We start from the raw sequence: 22,497 nt of genomic DNA on the forward strand, positions 1-22,497 counted from the left end.
CCCCCAGTGTGCTCACTCTCTCTCTCTCTCAANTGCGATGGACTCCACACTAAGCATGGAGTCTACTTGGGTTTCTCTCTCCCTCTACCTCTGCACCTCCCCCCCACCCCCAGTGTCCTCACTCTCTCTCTCTCTCATAAATAGATAGATAGATAGATAGATAGATAGATAGATAGATAGATAGATGATAGATAGATAGATGATAGATGACAGATGATAGATAGGTGATAGATAGATAGATAGATAGATAGATAGATAGATAGATAGATGATAGATAGATAGATGATAGATAGATAGATAGATAGATAGATAGATAGATAGATAGATAAAATCTTTAAAAAAATATGTGTCTTCCAACATAAATAAAGGTGTAGTTGTACTATTTTGGCTCATCGGGTTGGATGAGTAGACAACTTTGGGCTCTTCCAGGTAGAAAAAGCTCATGGGGGGCAAAAGGAGGGCCAGAAAATGGTGAGCAACAGTACAGCTAGGTCTCAGTGGGAATGGAAATTCCTTTCTTTGATATCCAAGGAGATAGGGTGGATTAGGAGTGATGCCAAACACCCACTGCTCTTGTAATTCAACCTCTTTGCCACTGCTTCTTCTACTGTTACAAACATCCTCCTTTTCTCTCCACCTCATGGCTTCTGATTGCTCTTAAGTTCTGCTGCCTCATGGCTTCTGCTAACTTCCTTCTCTTTATCTTCTCTCAACATCTCTGCCACTCTGTGGGCTTTGTGTCTTTATATCTTGGGTTCAAACACCCCAAGAGAGCACAAAGCATATTTAATGAACTCATGTACCATTCCATTTACCTCTCCCACCCCATTTAATCCTTGGAACAGCTCTCTGGAATTCAAGGAGACAAGTGACTTGCCCATCCAGTTAGTCCAACCTCAAATCTCAGAATTTGTCCTTAATTCCTCTCATTCTTCACCTCTGCCTTCATATCTAATTCCTCCACATTCTGACAACTGTCCCTCCAAAATGGGTAGCAAAACCATCCTCTTTTCTCCATCTCCACACCATCACTGGACCTAGGCCACCATCACTCCTTACCAGGATATCTGCAGGGGCCTCTCAGGCCATTCCCACACAGCAGCCAGAATGGTCTTTCAGGAATGAAAATCAGACCACCTACCACCTTGTTTACATCCTGCCAGTGGCTTCCCGTTGCACTGTGAACCCAATCTTATTTCCTTGATGTAGCCAACAAGATCTTCTCTAGCTTGCCCTCTGCCATTTCTCCAAGTTCACCTTCTCCTACTCTCCTCTCATGCATTCTTCTTGGGCCTCACTGGTTTCTCTTTGTTCTCTGCATACAAAGCTCACTCTTGACTGAGGGCCTGGACACTCGTGCCTCCCTCCGTCTGGGATCATTATCTGATCTAGTGTACTTACTGTTACATGGCCCTTTTCATATATGTTTCTTTTCTCCACCACCTTCCCCCAAATCTACACTTGAATGTAAGCTCCATGGTAGCAAGGATTTTTGCCTATTATGTTCACTGCTTTGTCCCTAGTATACAGGGTAATGTCAGCTTCATAGAAGACATCGATGAATATTTGCTGAATGAATGAATGAATGAATGAGCAAATTTTCAGTTGACAGAGAGCTAGGAAGACATAGATTTGACACTCTAAAGCAGTCTTGTTTCTGACCCCAAAACTGATGAGCTCAACCCCTATGCTATACAGTTGATCCACCCATCCCATCCCTATTTCTCTCTCCTATACACTCACACACACACACACACACACACACACACACACACACACACCACACAGAGAGCAAGCAGGATACACCAGTCACAAAGAATTATTCACTGTTCCTTATACATACAGGCCACACTTTTACCCTCTGCACTATTTCTTCTGCTTCAAATATCCCTTCCATCACCCCTTGTCCATCACTGTTCCTCCTTCAGGGTCCATCTGAAAGTTCCCTCCTCATTAACACCTGTCTCGACTCCCTCACCCATAGACATGTTAATTCCTGGTGTTTCATAGTTCTCTGTTTCTGCCTTTATTATTGAACATATTCCATATTATTTTTGGTTCTGAGTCTCTACACAGGGAGACCCTAAGGACAAGGGAATATCCTTAATCTAACTTACCCGGAGGTTTCTGAGTCAATATGTATTACAGATGATAATTATTAAAAGCTACTCTATGACCATTTTGCACACGTAAAAGTTTTATAAAATAAAAAAGGCTAGCAGATGTACCAGATAGTACCAACCTCATAAGACTAATATGAGGATGATTTGACATAACAAACGGGCTCGACATCTGGTGTTTAATAAATATGATATCCTACTACTGTTTTGGTTAATAATACATAAGACTTCTTTTCTTTTTAAAGATTTTATTTATTTATTTGACAGAGATAGAGACAGCCAGCGAGAGAGGGAACACAAGCAGGGGGAGTGGGAGAGGAAGAAGCAGGCTCATAGCAGAGGAGCCTGATGTGGGGCTCGATCCCATAATGCCGGGATCACGCCCTGAGCCGAAGGCAGACGCTTAACCGCTGTGCCACCCAGGCGCCCCAATACATAAGACTTCTTGTTGGCAAAATGTGTCAAACTGTATTAGTAACTTCATTCTACTGATTTTACCAATTGCAAGCATCTAAGTTTTGGAAAAGCACTTTAATTATGTTTATCATCAGTATAAAGCATTAAGTGGCCAATAAAAATAAGAACTATGTGCTTTAGAAATGTTGCTAACTTGAATTATAAATTTCAGCTTAGGAAATAGTGCAATGCCCAGGATAAGACTTTGCGAATAATTTCTCCCTAAAAAACTGGCATTATAGCCAAGTACTATAAAAATGAAAATAAATGCAAAGCTACATTCACTTTCCCATAGTGGTCACTCAACACAACATCTTCCCTGGCTGGGAAACTTTCCCAAACCCTGTCAAGATTCTTTGATAAAACCCACACCTACAGTAGCTAAAGAGAGGGAATTGAGCAAAACTAGATTTTGCAGAAGCAGGAAAACGTACAAGTTAGGATGGCTCCATCCTCAAAAAACTCATAGTCAAGTCAAAGAGCAATTCTGGAAACTCAATGGCAAGTACTATGCTAAGAGAGAGCAGAGAAAGTGATCAAGGCCACATCATCCAGAGATCATGAGCACAAACAGATTTCTACCAGGACCTAAAGATACATGGAGAAAGAAAGATGACCAATTTGTCCAAAAGCAAAAGTGGAGGAAAAAAAAGGAAATGAGCTTGCCAGAACTTAGCTATACAAGTCCTAAAACTGAACAAAAGAAATATTTTTCAAATCGCCCATGTCTTAATTCTCTCTCAAATCTTACATAAATTAAGGAGCATTCTTTTCTTCTTTTATGTTCTCAAATTCACTCTACAATACGTTGAGATATCTTGATAACGATCTTAGCTCTATTGTATTGCACTCAACATGTGGTACCACTTTGAAACTCACTTTCTAGAGAAAGACTAGAGAAAACTGGTTTAGTTCTTCTAGACTGGGATTTTAGATAAACTCAATTTACAAAACACATACCCATGCACTCTAACAATTCACTCCATGGTAAATATGCTTCTCCTTTTGTAGTATTTAAGAGGCTTCAAAACGAGGACAAAGAAAGAATAAAATTAACAAGGTTTCACTACCAGTATTTCATTTTTATATGCTTTTTCTTTCTAAAATATGTAAGATAAATATTTAGGATTCCTTGAACTAGACTTATGTTTTACTAATAAGAAAACACTGAGATTATGAGAGGAACAGAAGAATCCAAACAGGCAAAATAAAGTCTTCTAAACTTCTAGGCTGAGTGTGAAATAGAAATTAGATCCTCTGATGACTGATACCCACCAACGCGGGTGAAAGAAATGATGTCAAGCGCAAATCATGTGGCCATGGTCTGTGCCTGGCAACCCAAACCATTTCCAGGGAAGTTCTCGAAGACGGACCCTGCCTAAATGGAGTGAGTCATTAGCAGGTCCCTGACATCAGCCAGCTGCAGTCTAGATTGAAAAAAGATTTCCAAAACTTCAACATAAAAAAAGCTCAAACTATTCAACTTCCCTGTCAGATTTCCCAATGCTTTCTTCTAGGTCTTTTACAACCAAATTACCTTTTCATAAAAACAAAAACTTAAAAAACTAGAAAAAGTTAAAATAAGACTTTTTCCTTCTAAAAAGTATACTTCCATGATCCAGTAAAAGGTCTGAAATCATCTTCAGGGTCACCATCAAGTTTAGAATACTTTAGCAGAAAAAGCATCTGTATACATAAGGACACAATGTGCCAGGGTAGGTAGGTAGGAGACATCTTGTGGCATACCATGTCGCTAGGAATGAAATTCACAGCCTATGCAGGTCACTATTCATTTCTTTTTATTTTGTTTTCAATGTTTTCTTACATAAATTTCAAATATATACAAAAACACAGAAAATAACACAACGAATTTTCATGCACCCACTTCTCACTTTACACGTATCCACTCATGGCTACTACCTTCTATGAACCCCAACCACACACCCTTCCCAGCCCCCTAATTATTTAAAATCGAATACCAGACATTGTATTATTTCATCTGTAAATGCTTTAGTATGTATTTTTTTTTAAGATTTTACTTATTTGACAGAGAGAAAGAGAGCACAAGCCCAAGCAGGGGGAGCAGCAGACAGAGGGAAAGGGAGAAGCAGGCCCCTGGCTGAAGAAGGAGCCTGATGCCGGGCTCGATCCCAGGACCCTGAGATTATGACTCAAGCCAAAGGCAGACATTTGACAGACTGAGCCACCCAGGTGCCCCTTTAGTACATAATTTTAAAAGATAATGACTCTATATTAAATTTTAAAAATTCTATCATCACACTTAAGACAAATTTACCAGTGATTGTTTATTATCATCAGTTTAACCTACAAATTCCCCCAATAGCTCACATTTTTACCATTTTGCTTATTTGAATCAAGATCCAAACAAGGTTCATACATTATGATTGGTTGATAAGTCTCTTAAGTTTTTTAGATCTATAGTTTCCCTCTCTACCTATTTTTCTTTGAAAACTTTTTTGTTGTTTTAAAACAAAAACAGAGTCATCTGTCCTACAAGAGTTTCCCATGATGGGGAACTTGCTCACTGCAGCCCTTGGAGCTGTTTGCCAAGTTCTTGTCCTATTTCCAGTAAAACTCAGGTTTGATTTTTCTGACAAGACTTTAATTGCAATAGAGTGTACTTCCATCTGGAGGCATGTTCTATTTGATGTGACATTCATTAAAACTCAATCCCCATGATCCACTAATTAAATCATTAGAGGATATAAAATGGTGATAGTCTAGCATTCTTCGTTTATTAGCTGGAATACTTCTATATAGAGAATCTTCTCTTTGTCAACTTTTGACTACTCTAAGTACAATTTATATAAAAGAGTTACAATAAATGCTCATTTCTTTCCCTTTATTTACCAGTTTCAGAAATAATGTATTGGTTCCCTAGAACCTACAAAAGAGCTTTTTTTAAAAGAGTTATCATTCTGAACTCATGGATTTAATCATATTTTATGTGTTATTGATGTTCAAATTCTTTGTCCAGTGGACACATTTTTCTTATTTGTTCCTAGTCTTTTTGACATGCCCTGTCTTTGATAGCTTCCCCACTTCCTGGCATGACAAGATGTTCTAGGCATCATTCCCTGCCCCAGACATAGACTTTTTCATTTCTACAAAGGCTTTTCATGGGAAAACAGTAAATCTGACACTAGGAATGTTCATTGCTACCAGATTGGTCCTTGTTTCTAGGGCTTCACAGAGTCATGGCTAGAATATAAATATAAAACATTTATCTATATAATTCTATATGTTACTAAAGAGGAAACACAACCTAAGACTACAGTCACAACTTTTCTTAACTTCATTAATCTTGCATTGTATTTCTTTTTCTCCTAAGTTCTTAGTGACACAAACAGAAACACTCATTTGTTTTATCCCAGTTTTCACACACACCTGCCTTAGAATAATAATATCCACATTACAATCAATAATATAATTATTGAAAAAGGTTTAAGTTCTTTGCATATTTTTTTTTGTCCTGAACTGTATACCACTAGGGATGTACACCCAAAGTACTCTGTTTTAAAGCCACTTGGAACAGATCCTCTCTGTGCAGTTATACTGCTATTCAGACACATAGATAGGTTTGTTTCATTTTCCTTTTAACTTTTTAGGGATTGCCTTTTTAGATTCAATTTTTCTTTGTAATTATGTATTTACATGGCTCCAAAGTCAAATCTATAAAACAAAATATATTTAAAGAAGTCTGGGTTCTCTCCCTGTCCACTCGTTCTACTGTGAAACAAGTAATATTATGGTTTGTCCATCAATTTTTTTAAAATATAAGCAAATACATACATTCATATGTATATTTGTGTTCCTTTAATCTCTTAGGTAAACCGTAGCATACCCTATACACTTCTTACCACCTTCTTTTTTTTTTCATTTAAAAATATATGCTAGAGGTCACTCCATATCAGTATAGAGAGGTATTCTTCACCTTTTACACAGCTACAGGTAATCCATTTTGTGAATCACAATGATTTATTCAATGAATCCCCTCCTGGTAGTCATCTTGGTGGTTCCGTCTTTTGCTATTACAAATAGTGTTGCAATGAACAGTCTCCAATATTTTATATGTCTGCCAGTGTATCTTTGGGATCTAGAGATTCTGGGAAGAACTGGGATTGCAGTCAAAGGTAAACATGTGTAATTTTCTAGATGTTGCCAAATTCCCTCTGAAAGGGGATATACCATTTGGCATTTTTACCAGCACTGTTATTAGAGGACTAGTTACTCCCACAGTATTACCAATAAATAAGAGAACATTTCAAGTCTTTGGATTTTTTGCCATTCTAATAAGTGAAAATTATTTTTCAGTGTAGATTTAATATGCACTTCTCTCATCCTGTTGAGCTCATCAGGTTAAGCATCATAAATTAAGCACCATTTACATTTATTTTTCTGTGTACCACGTATGTATCAGGCCCATTATTCTACAGGATTGCTGGTTCTTCAGTTCTCTGTTTTTAAAAACCTTACTTATTAGGGATACAAGCCCTTTATTTGTAGCACAGCTTGCAAGTATGTAGCCCAAGCTGTTATCTGTCTTTTACCCTGCCAGATATTTTTTTGCCCTACAAAAATTCTTTACCTCATGTCATCAAATTTATCATTATCCATTATTGCTACCAGATATTGACTCACAGTTAGGAAAGTTTTCCCCATACCTAAGTTATAGAAGAGTTAATCAGTGTTTTCTCCTACTACTGCTATCAAAACATCACCTGAGACTGGATACTTTCATTGCTAGTGTGATGTAATATCTCATCTAATTCTCTCACTACACCTCCAAGGATATAGGAGAGGAAAAACAGATCCAATAAACATTTTTGGAGTTCCTTATATTATGGTAGGCATGGCTCTCAGAGCTTATTTACCCACTAAAAAAAAAAGCAAAAGGTCCTTTCCTAAAGGAAGCTTATACTGCAATGAAGTTTTCCTTCTATATAAATATTAGGTTAATATAGGGACAAAATAAACACTTAAGTGCAGCACAGTAACTAAAACCCCAGCCAGGCCACAATGTTCCTGAGGAATAAGATTATATTTTTGTGTCCCACACAACCAATATCAAGAGACTTTATCCGACAATGTGACCATTGAAAATTTAAGGATTTGTAAATGAAAAAAGCTCTAAGCATTAAAACAATTTCTCCTTTTGGTTAGGTACTTTCATAGACTTACTCAGAGGCCCTATTGTATGCCCAAGGTCTTTACAGGTTCTGTCAAGCAACCAACAATTCACTAAATTGAATCTTTTATGAATCAACCCTAGTGAATGCTCGAGAACAAAAAGAACTACAAATAATCTTAAATTTTTTTCAATAATCACATTATGGGTGGTAATGTTGGCAACACTTATCTCTTATTTACTTCTGTATTCCTGGCACCTGGCACCATGCTTAACACACAGTAGATACTTTATAAATAACCTACTGGAGACCCTATAAAGGTTACCAAAATGATACTAGACACCTAAATTTCATCTTAGTGTTCTGTCTCTTCCTCTTTTACTCACACAGACGCACACACATACATGCATGCACAGCAAGGTGCAAATGATTACATTTTTCCAAATTAAATCTTTAAAATTCATGTACATTTTTCCACAAATGCACACTTTGATTTTGGATGGGAGTGAGTTTGAAGAGTTGACAAATCCTAAGCTCTAGATCTCTGGCAGTCCCAAGCTGTTCTCCAAGTCACGCTTTTCCCTCCTTCCTGTGCTGCCCTCAGAAGAGCTGTCAAAGGTGGTCATCACTATGGAGAGACCTGACACCCAGCTTTGCTGGCACTAGGCTCAGGAGTCACACTCAGTAAATGACGAGTTAAGATTTTCTCTTTTCCTTCACATTTGGCGAGATCTTAATGACAGAATTTAGGATCTGTCCAGTTTCAAATTAACAACCGCCAAGTAGTATTTTATCATCGTTCTGTTATAAGGATTTAAGAAATCACTACATTTGAAAATAAGAAAACAAAATACAGGGGCACCTGGGTGGCACAGCGGTTAAGCGTCTGCCTTCGGCTCAGGGCGTGATCCTGGTGTTATGGGATCGAGCCCCACATCAGGCTCTTTTTCTATGAGCCTCCTTCTTCCTCTCCCACTCCCCCTGCTTGTGTTCCCTCTCTCGCTGGCTGTCTCTATCACTGTCGAATAAATAAATAAAATCTTAAAAAAAAAAAGAAAGAAAACNCAGGCTCTTTTTCTATGAGCCTCCTTCTTCCTCTCCCACTCCCCCTGCTTGTGTTCCCTCTCTCGCTGGCTGTCTCTATCACTGTCGAATAAATAAATAAAATCTTAAAAAAAAAAAAAAGAAAGAAAATAAAATACAAAATAATTGCAAGAAAATAAATTTCATACATTTCAAGACGGAAATGCTTGCAATAAAAACAAACTTCTAGGGTTAAAGTGATCCTCAACTACACAACTTTTTACCTCAAGTTGTATTCTCTCCCTCTCTTTTTTCTTTAATAAAAAAAAGAGAGGAAAAGTATATGTCTGTATGGAATAAATATCTGTATTTAATTTAAAAAAGAACAAAGTTCTTATGAAAATGGGTAAAAGATTTTTGCAGAAGCCCTGAAATTTAACTTCACTCTTTGCATTTTGGTTTGATATGTAAATATACACATAAAGAAACTCAACCACAGCAAATGTTAGCCTTTTCCAGAGGAATAGAGGCAAGTGTTACAAATGTGGGTCCAGTGTCAGGAGAACATAATCATAATGTAAACTGGTTATTTCTAAATGGTGCCCCCAAAAGGAAAAAAATGAATGGAAGTACTTAGTAAATTCTGTTTTCCATAAAATTCATACCACAAAAAAAAAAAAAAAAGAGAGAGAGAGAGAGAGAGAAAGAATGTGACCATGGAGGTCAGTGAGAGTTTTGTTGAATTTCCCTCCTCCTAAATTCTGTCATCTCCTTTTTAAAGTGGCAAGCCAGCTTCCCACGGACATGACAGAAATACGTTCTTTTTTTCCTACAAACCATTCACCAGTAAGTAACACTTACCAGAGGACATGTACTTTCCCATAGGCGATTGGCTAATTGGATATTGTCACTTCTAGTTGCAGCTTAATATAGTATAGACAATGCCTTTTTCAAACAAAAATATAACCAAAGTATTAATGATCTATTTCTTTTGTTTCAAAGAATATAAAGGGCTCTGACTCCCTATCTCTACATTCCAAAATAATAGATGCAGATTATGAAGGGATCTATGTAGAAATTAAAATGACTCAGTTATCTTAATTACATGTTTAGCCACATAGGTCAAATAACATCCCAATAAACTCAAAAAGAAGAGCCAAATTCTTTTGTTTCACTAGAAAAATAAGTTGCTCAAAATAAGTTGACAATGGACTAAGGACTGGAAAGTTTTTGATTAAAAGGGAATTTTTGTTGGAACACTCATAATGAGATTGGAGCTGCAGTAACAATATAAAATTGAAAGCAGAATTACATACAAAATGAGTACTGTAAAATATCATTATTTTAGTACAATGGAAAATAAGGTGTTTGTGGTTTTACTCTATAAATTCTGTGTCGTCTGCGCATATGTATCCCTTCTTGGCCGTCCTCTGAAGAGCCGTTCTGATTTCAGAGACTTGGGCATCAACATTCATTTGTGGTAGGGGAGCCCACACAATCAACATCTCCTAGGCTTTACTTTTTCCCTCCATTTTATTGGCTTTTCAGGACTGAGCCCACACATCACATTGGTGTTCAGTTACAAGGCAGACAGTGAATTTTCCTAATCCATTTAGCGTGCTGACAGAGCCATGTTCACAATTTATAGAATTTCCTTTTAGACATCTACCTATTTCACAGTTCATTAAGATTCAAACTGAACACCTGTGTTTATGAAGTCAAAAGCAATTTTATACTAACAAGGTGTTAAATAAGGCATTCTCTGAAAGCCTGAACAACAGTAACAACAACAGAAGGACTAGACTCCCGACCTATGGAATGAAATAATGTCTGTAGCTACCTGCATCATCCTTTAATAGGCCAGAAATTGCTATGCAACTGCAGCCAACAACTAGAACACATTTTACTTCTTCCACCACAAGTCTTTTATGTTTTACCTTAAGAAAGCAAGAGTATGAGGCTGCCTTGCACATTTCACCCGGATACCTAAAATCTGCAAAACAGCTAAAAACCTTAGGAAGTAAAATGTGGCCCTTTTAAACAATGTCTTCACTAGCTAGATATAAGGACATTTTCAGCATTCTGGGGCTTGAAAAGCCTGACCCTGGCTCATTTTTATATAACCCCAAAGTTTTCACATCATTAATAAAGAGAGAATCAAAACAAAGCCCACAGACATTAGGGGAGGGAAAAGTGTGCAGTTTGGCACTGCCATCATAAATACCCTCAAAATGAAAAGGGAAAAAAATAAAATGCATGTAACAGAGGTGGTGACCCCTATAACGACTGTGGTTCCCAACAGCTTTTTTTCTGCTGGTAATAAACCATTTTGCAGACCTCCCAATTGTGGCCACCATGATAGTTACAGCTTTGCAGGTTTATGTCTTTTCCTTGCAGTTAAGAGTGTTATCAATAAAAATTTCAAATGATGCCTTTCCCAGTCAAATAAAAACATTTAAAAATGTGAAGCCAACAACAGGATTAGAATGGAAAAATACAAGTGACAACAGGATTTTCTTTTGTATATTTTTTTCACCAAATCCCTTAATTTATTAATTTTAAAGACATTCCTTGCAAGTCTTGAAAGTGAAACAATGCACCCTGATGCAACATTGGGGTAATCTGATAGTCCTAAAAATTAGTTTTGTCATATGCTACTGACTTTTTAGAAGAAACACCTCACTTTTAAATGCCATGATGATAATATTCACTAAACAAAAGTCTATCTCAAAAAGGTCATTTCGAATATCCTTTGAAGCCAGAAGTGATTAAAAAGGACTTCACGGCTTGCCAGTCAACCACAACAGGAGGCAGAAGGAAAACTGAAATTACTGGTTAAAAGTAAAGGAGCACTGGGTGATGGGCATTAAGGAGGGACTTGATGGAATGAGCACTGGGTGGTATATGCAACTGAGGAATCACGAAATTCTACCTCTGAAACTAATAATATACTATATGTTAATTACATTGAATTTAAATTTTTAAAAAAAGTAAAGGAGCACTGCCTGTAAATCCCACCTTATATATTGTGGCAAATAGTACTTCTACCCTCTTAAAAAAAAAAAAAAAAAAAAACTCCTTTGCTCAAAACATGTGAGTTCAGAAGAAAGAGTGGTTCCTTAAGTATCTGGAATAGTTTGCAAAGCCCTGTATGAATGCATCTAGTCCCAAGGTCCCTGGATGCAACAAAGCATTCCCAACTCCTTGTCACAGTGACCTGTATAACCAAGAGTCTGGGCCTTGTCAAAAAATGAGGCTGAGGGCCCACCTCAATGCAGAAAACCAAGAAACAAGGAATCATAAATTGTGTTCTTTTCTCCATGTAACAACAACATTTTCATTGTCAAAAGCTTTATTTTTCTGATCCACTTGAAAGCTGACAGCCCAAGTCTGCTTTCTGGTTGTGTTATCACACTGAAACATCTGTGACTCACTGACCAAAAATGCTGCCGTGGGCCCAGAAAACACCTTCTCCTACTCCATCAGCAGCACCTTGCTGAGGAAACAATCTCCCTGAAGAAATGATCAGCACCCCTTCTGTTAAAATGCATTTAATTTTTTACCTTACAAATGTACAACATGTGTATATCATGGACCATTTAAAGATCCCCTGAGTTTCCAACACAAAGAGAAAACACAGTAAGGTACTGTTGTCCATTCTTTTACTTTTTTTAACAAAGTATGCATGCATGCATAAGTATAGGTATGTACATATAATCATAAACATATTTAAAGAAATAAAAAGTAAATATTATATAATAAATTCTTCTTAATATACTAAGATTCTAGACTTCATGAAAAATGGTTCCCTCCCCAGAGTTTGGGCAATATCCTTCATTATTATGGCCACAAATGTAATGGGTATTATAGCCATAGTGATACTAGGAGGATTTAAGTTGCAGAATTATTCATTCTTAATTCTTCATAGCCAATACAGGGTTTTACCTAATAAGCACTGAACAGCAGTGAACTCACCTGTTAAGACAGGATTACAAAACTTGACATAAACTTTGTCGTGAAGATTAAATGAAACAATGTATATCAGCTCCTTGACACAAAAAAAGCGCTCAGTCCATGGGGGCCCTTATGGGAAGAACTAGATTTCTGGTTAAGAGCTCGGGTTTTGCAATCCAAGGCCCTGTCACTCACCACTGTATGACCTTAAACAAGTTCTGAGGCTCTATCCCCTCATCTTGAAAATGGGGTTAATAATACCAGCCTCACAAGTTGTAAGTCAAGTTTAAGACAAAGTATCACGTGGGAAACATTTAGCTATCTATATCTCCTGAAACTCAGTATAGCAGCCACAAGACACTCAGTAGCCATTTGGGCAATAGAATTAAATTAAGAAGTCCAAGACCAATAGCTCATGAGATTATGGGTCCCACCTTGTTCAGAACCCTGCATATGATAGATGCTCAATAAAATATTATCAAATGACACCTCATTCATTTAGACAAGTCGAGGGAAGTGTCTGTCTGAAGTATAGCACAGCATCGAAGCATTTCTAAGTAGATGCAATAACTCCTGAAATAATCCAGTAGATTGTCTGTAACCCCATAAATACCATTCCCTTTCTCAAGGAAAGCCGAGTTGCTTGAGCGTGGATTCAAAGAGGACCAGCTTTAATCAAAACATAAAATCTTAACATTATCAGAGTAATCACCTTAGCAACATTAGCCTTCAATTTTATGAGATATAAATGGACATATCATACAGCTTGCATGCTTTATCTTCAAAGGAGATAAACATGTATTTCTTTTTATCTTCTTTCCTTCCTTTACTTATCTGCTTTTAAACAACAGGAGGAAGATGAAGTCCAATTAAGTTTTTGTGTGGAATTATTATTAACCAGTGATAATGAAATCACTGAGCATTCATGGTACTATAAATCAGTTAGTTCTCTATCATATATCCATATACCCAATGAAGTGTTGGCTGGATAAAGGTAGGCATCATATCCAGCAATAGCAGTCATTCAAAAATTATGTGTTGAATGAAAAACTGCACGAAATCCACAGGACAGGGATCTTTAATGTAAAATTCTTGGAAATGCTTCAGCGCATCTGTAAACTGCCTAAAATTATATACATGATTGCAAGTGAACATAAATGTATGTGTGCCAAGATAAATCTTTCTAATGAGTGAACCTATAGATCGCATGAAATTCTCTTCTATACTGATTACATTTTAAAAACAAAAACAAGGGACGCTTGGGTGGCTGAGTCAGTCAAGGGTCCAACTCCTGATTTTGGGTCAGGTCATGATCTCAGGGTCATGAGATCAAGCCCCGCATAAGCTCCACACTCAGTGGGGAGTCTGCTTGAGATTCTTTCCCTCTGCTCCTTCCCTCCTCCCTGCTCTCTCACTCTATCTCAAATAAATAAATATTTAAAAAATAAAAACAAAAATATTATGGACCTTTGCTATGGAGCTGTGACCAACCTAACCTACATATGTTGCCTCTTGCCTTTATGAATACAAACCCCTACATATTTGTTAATAGGTTCTCAAGCATTTATTTTTAAACAAGTAGAACTCTTCCCTGATCTATTTGGAACAGAAATGAGTATAAAAGCAAGCATTATATGCCATTGTCATATAACACATCAAACAGAAAACATGCAAAATAGTTGTCATGCCTGGCAGTTCGGAAATCATGCTGGGCTGAGGAAAAGTGGACCTGCCAGAAAATCGAAAGAAGTCTCTTAATTTGGGGACAGAACAAAACAGATGGCACTTTCATATTTTCTTCATTTCTCTGTATCATTCTAAGACATAAAAAAGCAACCCAATTAAAATATAAAAGTCTTGGATTGGTAAATGCAGACACACAAATTCAAAGGAGACCCACAGAGGCAGAAAGCACAGAATGCATGTTAAGAAAAGAAGTGAGGTAAAGGATTCCCCAAACATCCCTGATATACAATAGTAATAATAATAACAACAGCAATGATGATAACACAATTTACAACTAGAACCCCTTCCTAGAGCCAAAGCACTTTTCACAGAGATGCATCAGGTTGGCACAGTGACTGACATCTCATAGATCAAGACATTGAGACTCAGACAGGTTTAAGTCTCATTCATGTTGCCGTTATGAAAGGGGGAGGCAAAGGCATGTCCATACATCTCTCACTTCTAAACGCTATGTTCTTCATACATTTTACTTCAGATCATAGAATAATAGCTAGGCCTTTCTTCTTCCTAATTTCTGAAGATGTTGGTAATTATTCATTGAAATCCAGAAAAATCAAGGTGCTAAAAAAGCCAATTCATGATTATCTCTACTGCCACGGGATTAATGTGTTGGCAGATGGGGGTAAGTTGGTACGCAGAAAACATCAAGGGAAGCAGCAAAATAAGAAACTTGGCCTTGGGGTCCTTTGAAGCTATTTTAAAAAGTAAAATGTTATGTTAAGAGCTATGTGGTATATCTCTGTGTCTGTGTAATTATTATTCCATTGATTTATTGCACACATGTCAAAAAGCGTCTGGGCATTTGTACAAGTTAAAACAAACCAATCCAGGAGCCAAGCCACATAGCCACAAACCCAGACAACTTGCCTCCCACCCCTCGTCCCCACCCTTCATCCTACTACCTCCTAAATGCAAATACCCTGATAGCAAAAGCCTTCCTTGCAGAGATGAACCTTTAAGCCAGTGGCATCTGTCCTTTATACCATATTCTAAGAGTAGCCAAAACCCAGATGATGGTACAGATTTTCCAAATAAACTAACATGCTCTTCCCATTCTAGGGACAGCCCTCTCCTGTTTTGGCAAGAGCTTTCAAGAATGACTCAGGAATCTAACTGGAAGGAACTATCACTTATAACCTCCTCCAAGAATGAGCACCATATCTTTCAGAGGAGTGTAAACTCAGGTCTTTCATTGTAGGGCACAACAAAACATAACATATCTCATTCACTGACTCACCCACTAACCCACCACATGTTGGGTAAGGAGACTCTTATTTCTGTCTGTTTCTCCAAGAAGCGGGAAAATTACTTTAATGTACTTTACCCTGCTGCCAAAAATCCTTTGCTTATGATCCAACAATTAGAGCTAATTTCAACCTCAATTGCTTCCCCTAAGAGATGGACATCATTAGGTAACATTCTCCACTTCCATTTACAAAGATTTTAGAAGAAGAAAAAGGCAAAAGAAATTTCCTTGGATGTTTCCAGCTGATAAAATTATTGATCTCGCACTCCCAACTTCAAAGCAGGAAACCAGAAAATCATCTCACTTTCTCTGCCCATGGCGAATAATTTTTTCTACTTCAAAGCACCATCTCTTTATTGGGTCATTTTAATTATTGAACATGGGATGGAAGCTATCCACATAATGCTACCGCTGTCTTTTTCATGAAAAATGTATCGGTCTGATTTGGACTACATTAATTGGAGAAGCGTAAAATACAGGGGAGAGTATAAGGAAAGGGAAAGAGGCTGGGGGACACATCAGTGTAAGGTAATGAGAGGAAGGTAGTAAGCCTTTTTGAGCTGACTTTTCTTTCTTTCCTGCTGGAAAGGAACCATCAAGAAGACCGATTCCCAGTTCAAGCAATACCACAGCAGATTGCCTTGCTTCTTAAATTTCCTTCTACCTAATAACACAGCAACAGAATTACACTCACTTTATTAGTAAGGCTGGTATCATTGCCAACCCAAGACAACCGTGTGTTGTGAATAACCACTGTGAAAACAAACTTGACCCTTGTTCTACAACAGGGGTCAACAAACTATCTGGCCCTGTTCAGACTATGACTGGTAGGGAGAGGACATTTCATTCCCCCTCAACCCTCTTCCCACAAAATCACAATGCCATGGCTTGGCAAAGTTTCTCTATAAAGGGCCAGAGAGTAAATATTTTCAGCTTTAAGGGCCAGATGGTCTCTGTCGCTATTAAGTTCCGCTGCTGATGCCCAAAAGCAGCCAAAGACAACACATAGATGACAGGGTGTGACTGTGTTCAAATAAAACTTTATTTATAAAGACAGGCAGTAAGCAGGATTTATCCCATAAGCCATAGTTTTTAATCCCTATTTAGACAAGTGCTAGACAGCAGAAATGTTCTATAGCTTGCTTTCTCATACACTAGTCTAGCCACATACTTGAAACATGGCTAGTGTGACTAAGAAGCCACATTTTAAATTTTACTGAATTTTTTAAATTTGATTTGCCACATGTGGCTAGTGGCTACAGTCTTAGCACAGCTCTAGATAACTATTCACTGCAGCCTCTTCAAAAGAGATACAAGCTGTCTTCCAATTTATGGCATAGTTCAAATTTTTGTTGTGCAAAATAAAATACCCATGCTTCCAAATTCACAATGAAACTATACAGAACTGAAAATGATATTTCTTTTTTTTTTTTTTAAAGATTTTATTTATTTATTCGACAGAGATAGAGACAGCCAGCGAGAGAGGGAACAACAAGCAGGGGGAGTGGGAGAGGACGAAGCAGGCTCATAGCAGAGGAGCCTGATGTGGGGCTCGATCCCAGAACGCCGGGATCACGCCCTGAGCCGAAGGCAGACGCTTAACCGCTGTGCCACCCAGGCGCCCCTGAAAATGATATTTCTTAAATGTATCTACATCATCGAGGCCAAAACGATTACTTTGGCTTGCAGCGATCAAATAACTGCCTATAAGCCAGTGTCAAGTGCATAGCGGCTAAGTCACATCCGTGCCAAGACCCGTCCAATCTGGAAGTTGTTTCCTTTCACCTCTCAATACTCTTCTGCACCTTGACTGAGGGCATAGGCCTACTCAATGGCCCCAGTAACTCCAAGGAAAATCTAAACCTCCCCACAGACCCAAAAACATATACAAAGACATGGCTTAAAGAGCACAAGAGAGAATATGCAACTCAATTAGACTGCCTTTTCCCACAGTAACCCACATAGCACACTACCCCAAAACAAAAAATCAAGGAGATTCACCACATTCTTTGCTATTGTCCACATGCAATAATTTTTATTTTCTGGCAACTGTTTTACTTACATAATTAGCTTGTGTTTTGCCTTTCTTAGCACACCCAAAGATATAATTCAATGAGGAGAAGCAAGGAAATAGGATAGTAACAGGTATTTGGTTTTCTTCTAAGTATGAATAAGAAGTAACAAATCAACATTTAAGAAACTTACATAATATCAACTTTCTTCAACGGGTAAAAGCATCTTAAAAATTGAGGATATTCTGTAGGAAGTAAGAAACCCCTGGAATCACAGGTGCCAAGAGAGGGACCCGTACAGATACACAGCAAGTAAGGTAGATGACATTCTGACTTTTTTATGATTTTTTGTTAATACCATTCTAGATCCAACCATTTATTTATGGTTCCCAAATCCAAAAAAACCCTGAAAAATGAAAAAAAAATTCCAGTGTGAAACAAACTCTTTTGGCTGCACAACCTGACACGAACTAATAAGATGCTGCTTATAGAGTCTTTATTTATCCTACTTTAGTGTGAGGAGTTTTTTTTTTTCTGCCGAAATAGTCATGTTTGTTACAGGATGTGGCTGTATCCCCACTGGGAGTGTTATGCAATCTGTGATATGGGTCTTACCTTTCCAAAATCCCTGTAATATCTGATATCCAAAACACATCTGGCCCCAAGGGTTTGGATAAGGGATAGGGATCTTCTAAAGAAAGCTGTCCAGGTAGGGGTATTTTCTATCAACTCAACGTCTGCTGCCTGGAATCGTGAAACAGTGCCTTACCTCAGTCTGAAGGATGGCAGCCCTCTGTTCTTTGGCAGTAAGTGACTCTTTAAGCACTTCAATGTGTTGCTTGCAATCTGAATTTTGATTGCTAAGGGTTTCAAGCTTTGTTTGTAAGGCAAGAAGTTCTGACTCCTTCTTTGAAAGCTCCTGCTTCAGCTGATCAATCTGTGAAACAACAACATTGCAAGATATTAGGAGCCAGAGTTCCTACTCTTTACATTTGAGAACTGCTGATTTCTCTTAATTTTCAAGAGTCAATAATCATTAATCCAACAAGGCAAGCCATAAGTTTGTTTAAAAGATGGCCTTGGCACGTATTGCATGATGCACTGGGTGTTATACGCAACTAATGAAGCATCGAACTTTACATCGGAATCCGGGGATGTACTGTATGGTGACTAACATAATATAATAAAAAAAAATCATTAAAAAAAAAAGATGGCCTTGGAAGTTCTTTTGGGTCTGGGGAGGCTCTGTAAAGGTGGCTAAGAGTATAGAAAACAGAAAGGTAAGGTCAGCAGGCTGCCTTCCACCTTCCACTCCACCGAGAACCAAGGTTCACAGACCTACTCCTCATCATGAAACAATATAGACTATTCACCATCATCCCCAGGAGGGTCAACACATTGCTAATAAAGGTCATTAACCCAAGACGTACCCTGGTCCTTCTCTGCTACTCCACAGTGGAAATGATCATTCAAGGCAATCATTTGATGAAAAAAGAATCCTCACCCCCCCAAAATAAAGTAAGCATTAGAGGTTTTTTGTTTATATTAAATACTGAGAAGACACAAAAGAACATAAAATTATGTTAAGTATAAGGAAAAATAACATAAGAAACATTCATCATTCAATTCACCAAAAAAGATCATTAGAATTATCTATGTCCCAACCATTTCTATCTCCTTCTCTCCTCCTTTAGAAATAATTACCACCCTAAATTGCATGTTTGCCATTTCCTTGCTTGTTTCTACATGTATTTTTTGCATTTCAACTTTATTTTTTCTGAGAATTTTTTAGTACTTTGCTTCTTTCTACTCAGTCTTATGTCCTGAAGATTAAATCGTGTTATTGTACATATAATTTGTTCATTTTCACTGAAGTACAGAATTCCATTGTAAGATTCCACCACAATTTATTTGCCCATTCTGCTGTTAATAGACATTTTGGTTTGTTTCCAGGTTTTTTTGCTAGAACAAAAAGTGTTATTCTGAACATTTTTATATATAGCACCTGGTACTCATAGCAAAAATGATCTAGGAGTTAAATGCTGGACTACATAGGGGCGCCTGGGTGGCACAGCAGTTAAGGTCTGCCTTCAGCTCAGGGCGTGATCCCGGCGTTGTGGGATCGAGCCCCACATCAGGCTCCTCTGCTATGAGCCTGCTTCTTCCTCTCCCACTCCCCCTGCTTGTGTTCCCTCTCTCGCTGGCTGTCTCTATCTCTGTCAAATAAATAAATAAAATCCTAAAAAAAAAATGCTGGACTACATAGTATGCATATCTTTAACTCTACTAGGTAACTCCAAAATGTTTACCAATGCTCTTATACTTATTTTCAGGGTCATAAGCAGTGTGTAAGTGTGCCAATCACTCCATATCTGTGCTAATACATTATGTCACCAGACTTTTACATTTCTACCAGCCTGATGGTTGTGGTAGATGATCTCCAAATATGACTGCCACCAAGTTTTTTCTGCTTGTACGCACATGCTGTAGAGGTGGAGTCTGTTTACCATCCTCTTCAACCTGGGCTAAACTACGACTTGCTTTAACCAGTAAATGCAGCTAAAGTGTCAGTTCTGGCCCTTGCCTGTAGGGACACATTTAGCCTCCTCCAGCTGGAAGCCCAACCGCCCTCTGACCATCATGCGGGGAAGAAGCCGATAGCAGCCACATGGACAGGCCATGCAGAAAGACAGAGAGGCCTAGAAGAAACTGTGGCTCCTTCATCTTGTTCCTGGTCTTAAAGGGAAGAATTTCAATGTTTCATCATAAGTTTGATGTTTGCTTTAGCTTTTTATAGGCACTCTTAAGTTTCAGAAAGTTCCCTTTTATTACAACTTTGCCAAGAGTTGTTTTTTTTTAATCATTAAGGAATGTTTAATATTAATAAACATTTTTTCTGCTTCTCATGATTTATCACACTTTTCACCTTTAATATGTTATTGTAATGAATTACATTAATGGATTTTTAAAATACTCAATTCTCCTTGCACCACTATGAAAAACCCCACTTAGTCATGATGTATTATGTTTTTTATATGTTACTGGATTCAGCTTACTAATATTTTGTCAGGATCTTTCATCTATGTTTATGGATAAGACTGGTTTGTAATTTTCCCATTTTGTGCTGTCCTTGTCAGGTTTTTAGTACCAAGTTTGCCTTCTAAATGGAGTGCTCATTCTTTTAATGTGTTTCGAAATGGTTTGCGTAAAACTGAAATTTTTTCCCATTAACATTCATTAGAAATCCCCAGTAAAACCATCTAAAGCTGGCATTTTCCTTCTCCAAAGACTGTTACTTACTTCATCTATCTAATGGTTATAGGAATATTCATGTTTCTAATTATTTGAGTCAATTTTGCTAAGTTTTTTTCTCCTAAGAATTTTTCATTTTATCTAAATATTCAACTTTACTTAGCAGGAAATTTTCATAAAACCCATTTACCTTTCGATACCTATGGCATCTATGACTGTCTTCTATTTCATTCCTAATATTGTTTAATTTTATTCTCTTTTCCTTGATGAGGCTCAGCAGAGGCATGTCATGTTAAATAATCTCTTCAAAGAGCCAATTTATGGCTGTGTTGATCATCTAACATTCTTGTTTTCTGTTTCATTAATTTGTGCTCTTATTTTTTAAATTATTTCCTTCCTACTACTTTCTTTGGTTTTATTCTATTTTCTTTTCCTAACTTTGTAAGTTGGATACTTATCTCACTAATTTTCACCCTTTTTTCTTTCCATATATGTCTTAAGACTATAAATGTCCCTGTCAATATCATCTTAACTTGATGCCACTAGTTTGATATGTAGTACTGACATTATTGTTCAGTCGTAAATATTTTCTGATTTCCATTATTATTTATTCTTCAACTCACAAATAATTTAGAAGTATGCTTCTTATTATACAAATACATGGGTGTTTCCTAGTTATCTTCGTGTTTCGTCTTGCTTGTTTGCTTTGTGAATAGAGAATAAGATCTGTTTGATACTAATCATTTGAAATTGGTGTGTCTTGCTTTATGACAGAGTATGTGATCAGTTACCATAAATGTACTTTGTATACTCTGTGCTAGAAAAGAATATGTATCCAAAAATTATTGAGTGTAACAGTCTATATTTATTGGCTTGAAAATGGTTTCCTTGCCATAAAGTCTACAACAGCTTTCTCACAGTTAATATTTGGCTGGTGTGTCTTTTTTCACTTTCAGTGTATCATTTATGTTGTAGATGTCTCTTGTAAATAGCATATACCCAGATTCTTCCACCCCGTCTGATAAAATTACATGGAGCATTTATTATCATTACAGATATATGTGATTCTATTTCAACCATCTTACCTTGTGCTTTCTAAATATACTGCCCTTTCCATTTATTCTCTTTTCCTCCTTACCTTTTGAATGACTTTTTTCCTATCCTATTTTTTGTCTCTACTCATTTAAAAGTTATACTTTTATTTATATTTATGTTTATTTCACTTATTTCTAATCTTTAGGTTACTATCCTAGAAAGTATAGCAAGCTTACATGTTTAATTTACCTAAGTCTAAAGTCAATCTATGTTTACATTCTTTCTGAATAACAGAAGGATCTTGAGACACTTTAAGTTCAGCCACCATCCCCTTGACAGACACATTATTGTCATTTATTTCAGTTCTTCCCTGTTTTGTTTTTAACTCATCATTACTTTTTTACAGTCCATGTTTTAGATTTACCCCCTCATCTGTCACTAGCTTTGTTTGCTATTCTATCCTGCATCTCAGACATTGTCAGAAATCTCCTTTTGCCTAAAAT

At 37.3% G+C, this 22,497-nt stretch overlaps 1 protein-coding gene across 1 annotated transcript in view; it reads right to left on the reverse strand.

Moving 5' to 3' along the window:
• The window catches only part of ERC2 (ELKS/RAB6-interacting/CAST family member 2), a 919,611-nt gene that overhangs the window by 590,556 nt on the left and 306,558 nt on the right, over window positions 1-22,497 (reverse strand). The window contains exon 6 of the mRNA XM_034658488.1: window positions 18,477-18,644. Coding sequence (XP_034514379.1) covers window positions 18,477-18,644 — 168 coding nt within the window. The remainder of the gene's footprint in view (window positions 1-18,476; window positions 18,645-22,497) is intronic.

This window comes from Ailuropoda melanoleuca, chromosome 4, assembly GCF_002007445.2.
Source record: "Ailuropoda melanoleuca isolate Jingjing chromosome 4, ASM200744v2, whole genome shotgun sequence".
In the NCBI taxonomy this organism is placed as follows: domain Eukaryota; kingdom Metazoa; phylum Chordata; class Mammalia; order Carnivora; family Ursidae; genus Ailuropoda; species Ailuropoda melanoleuca.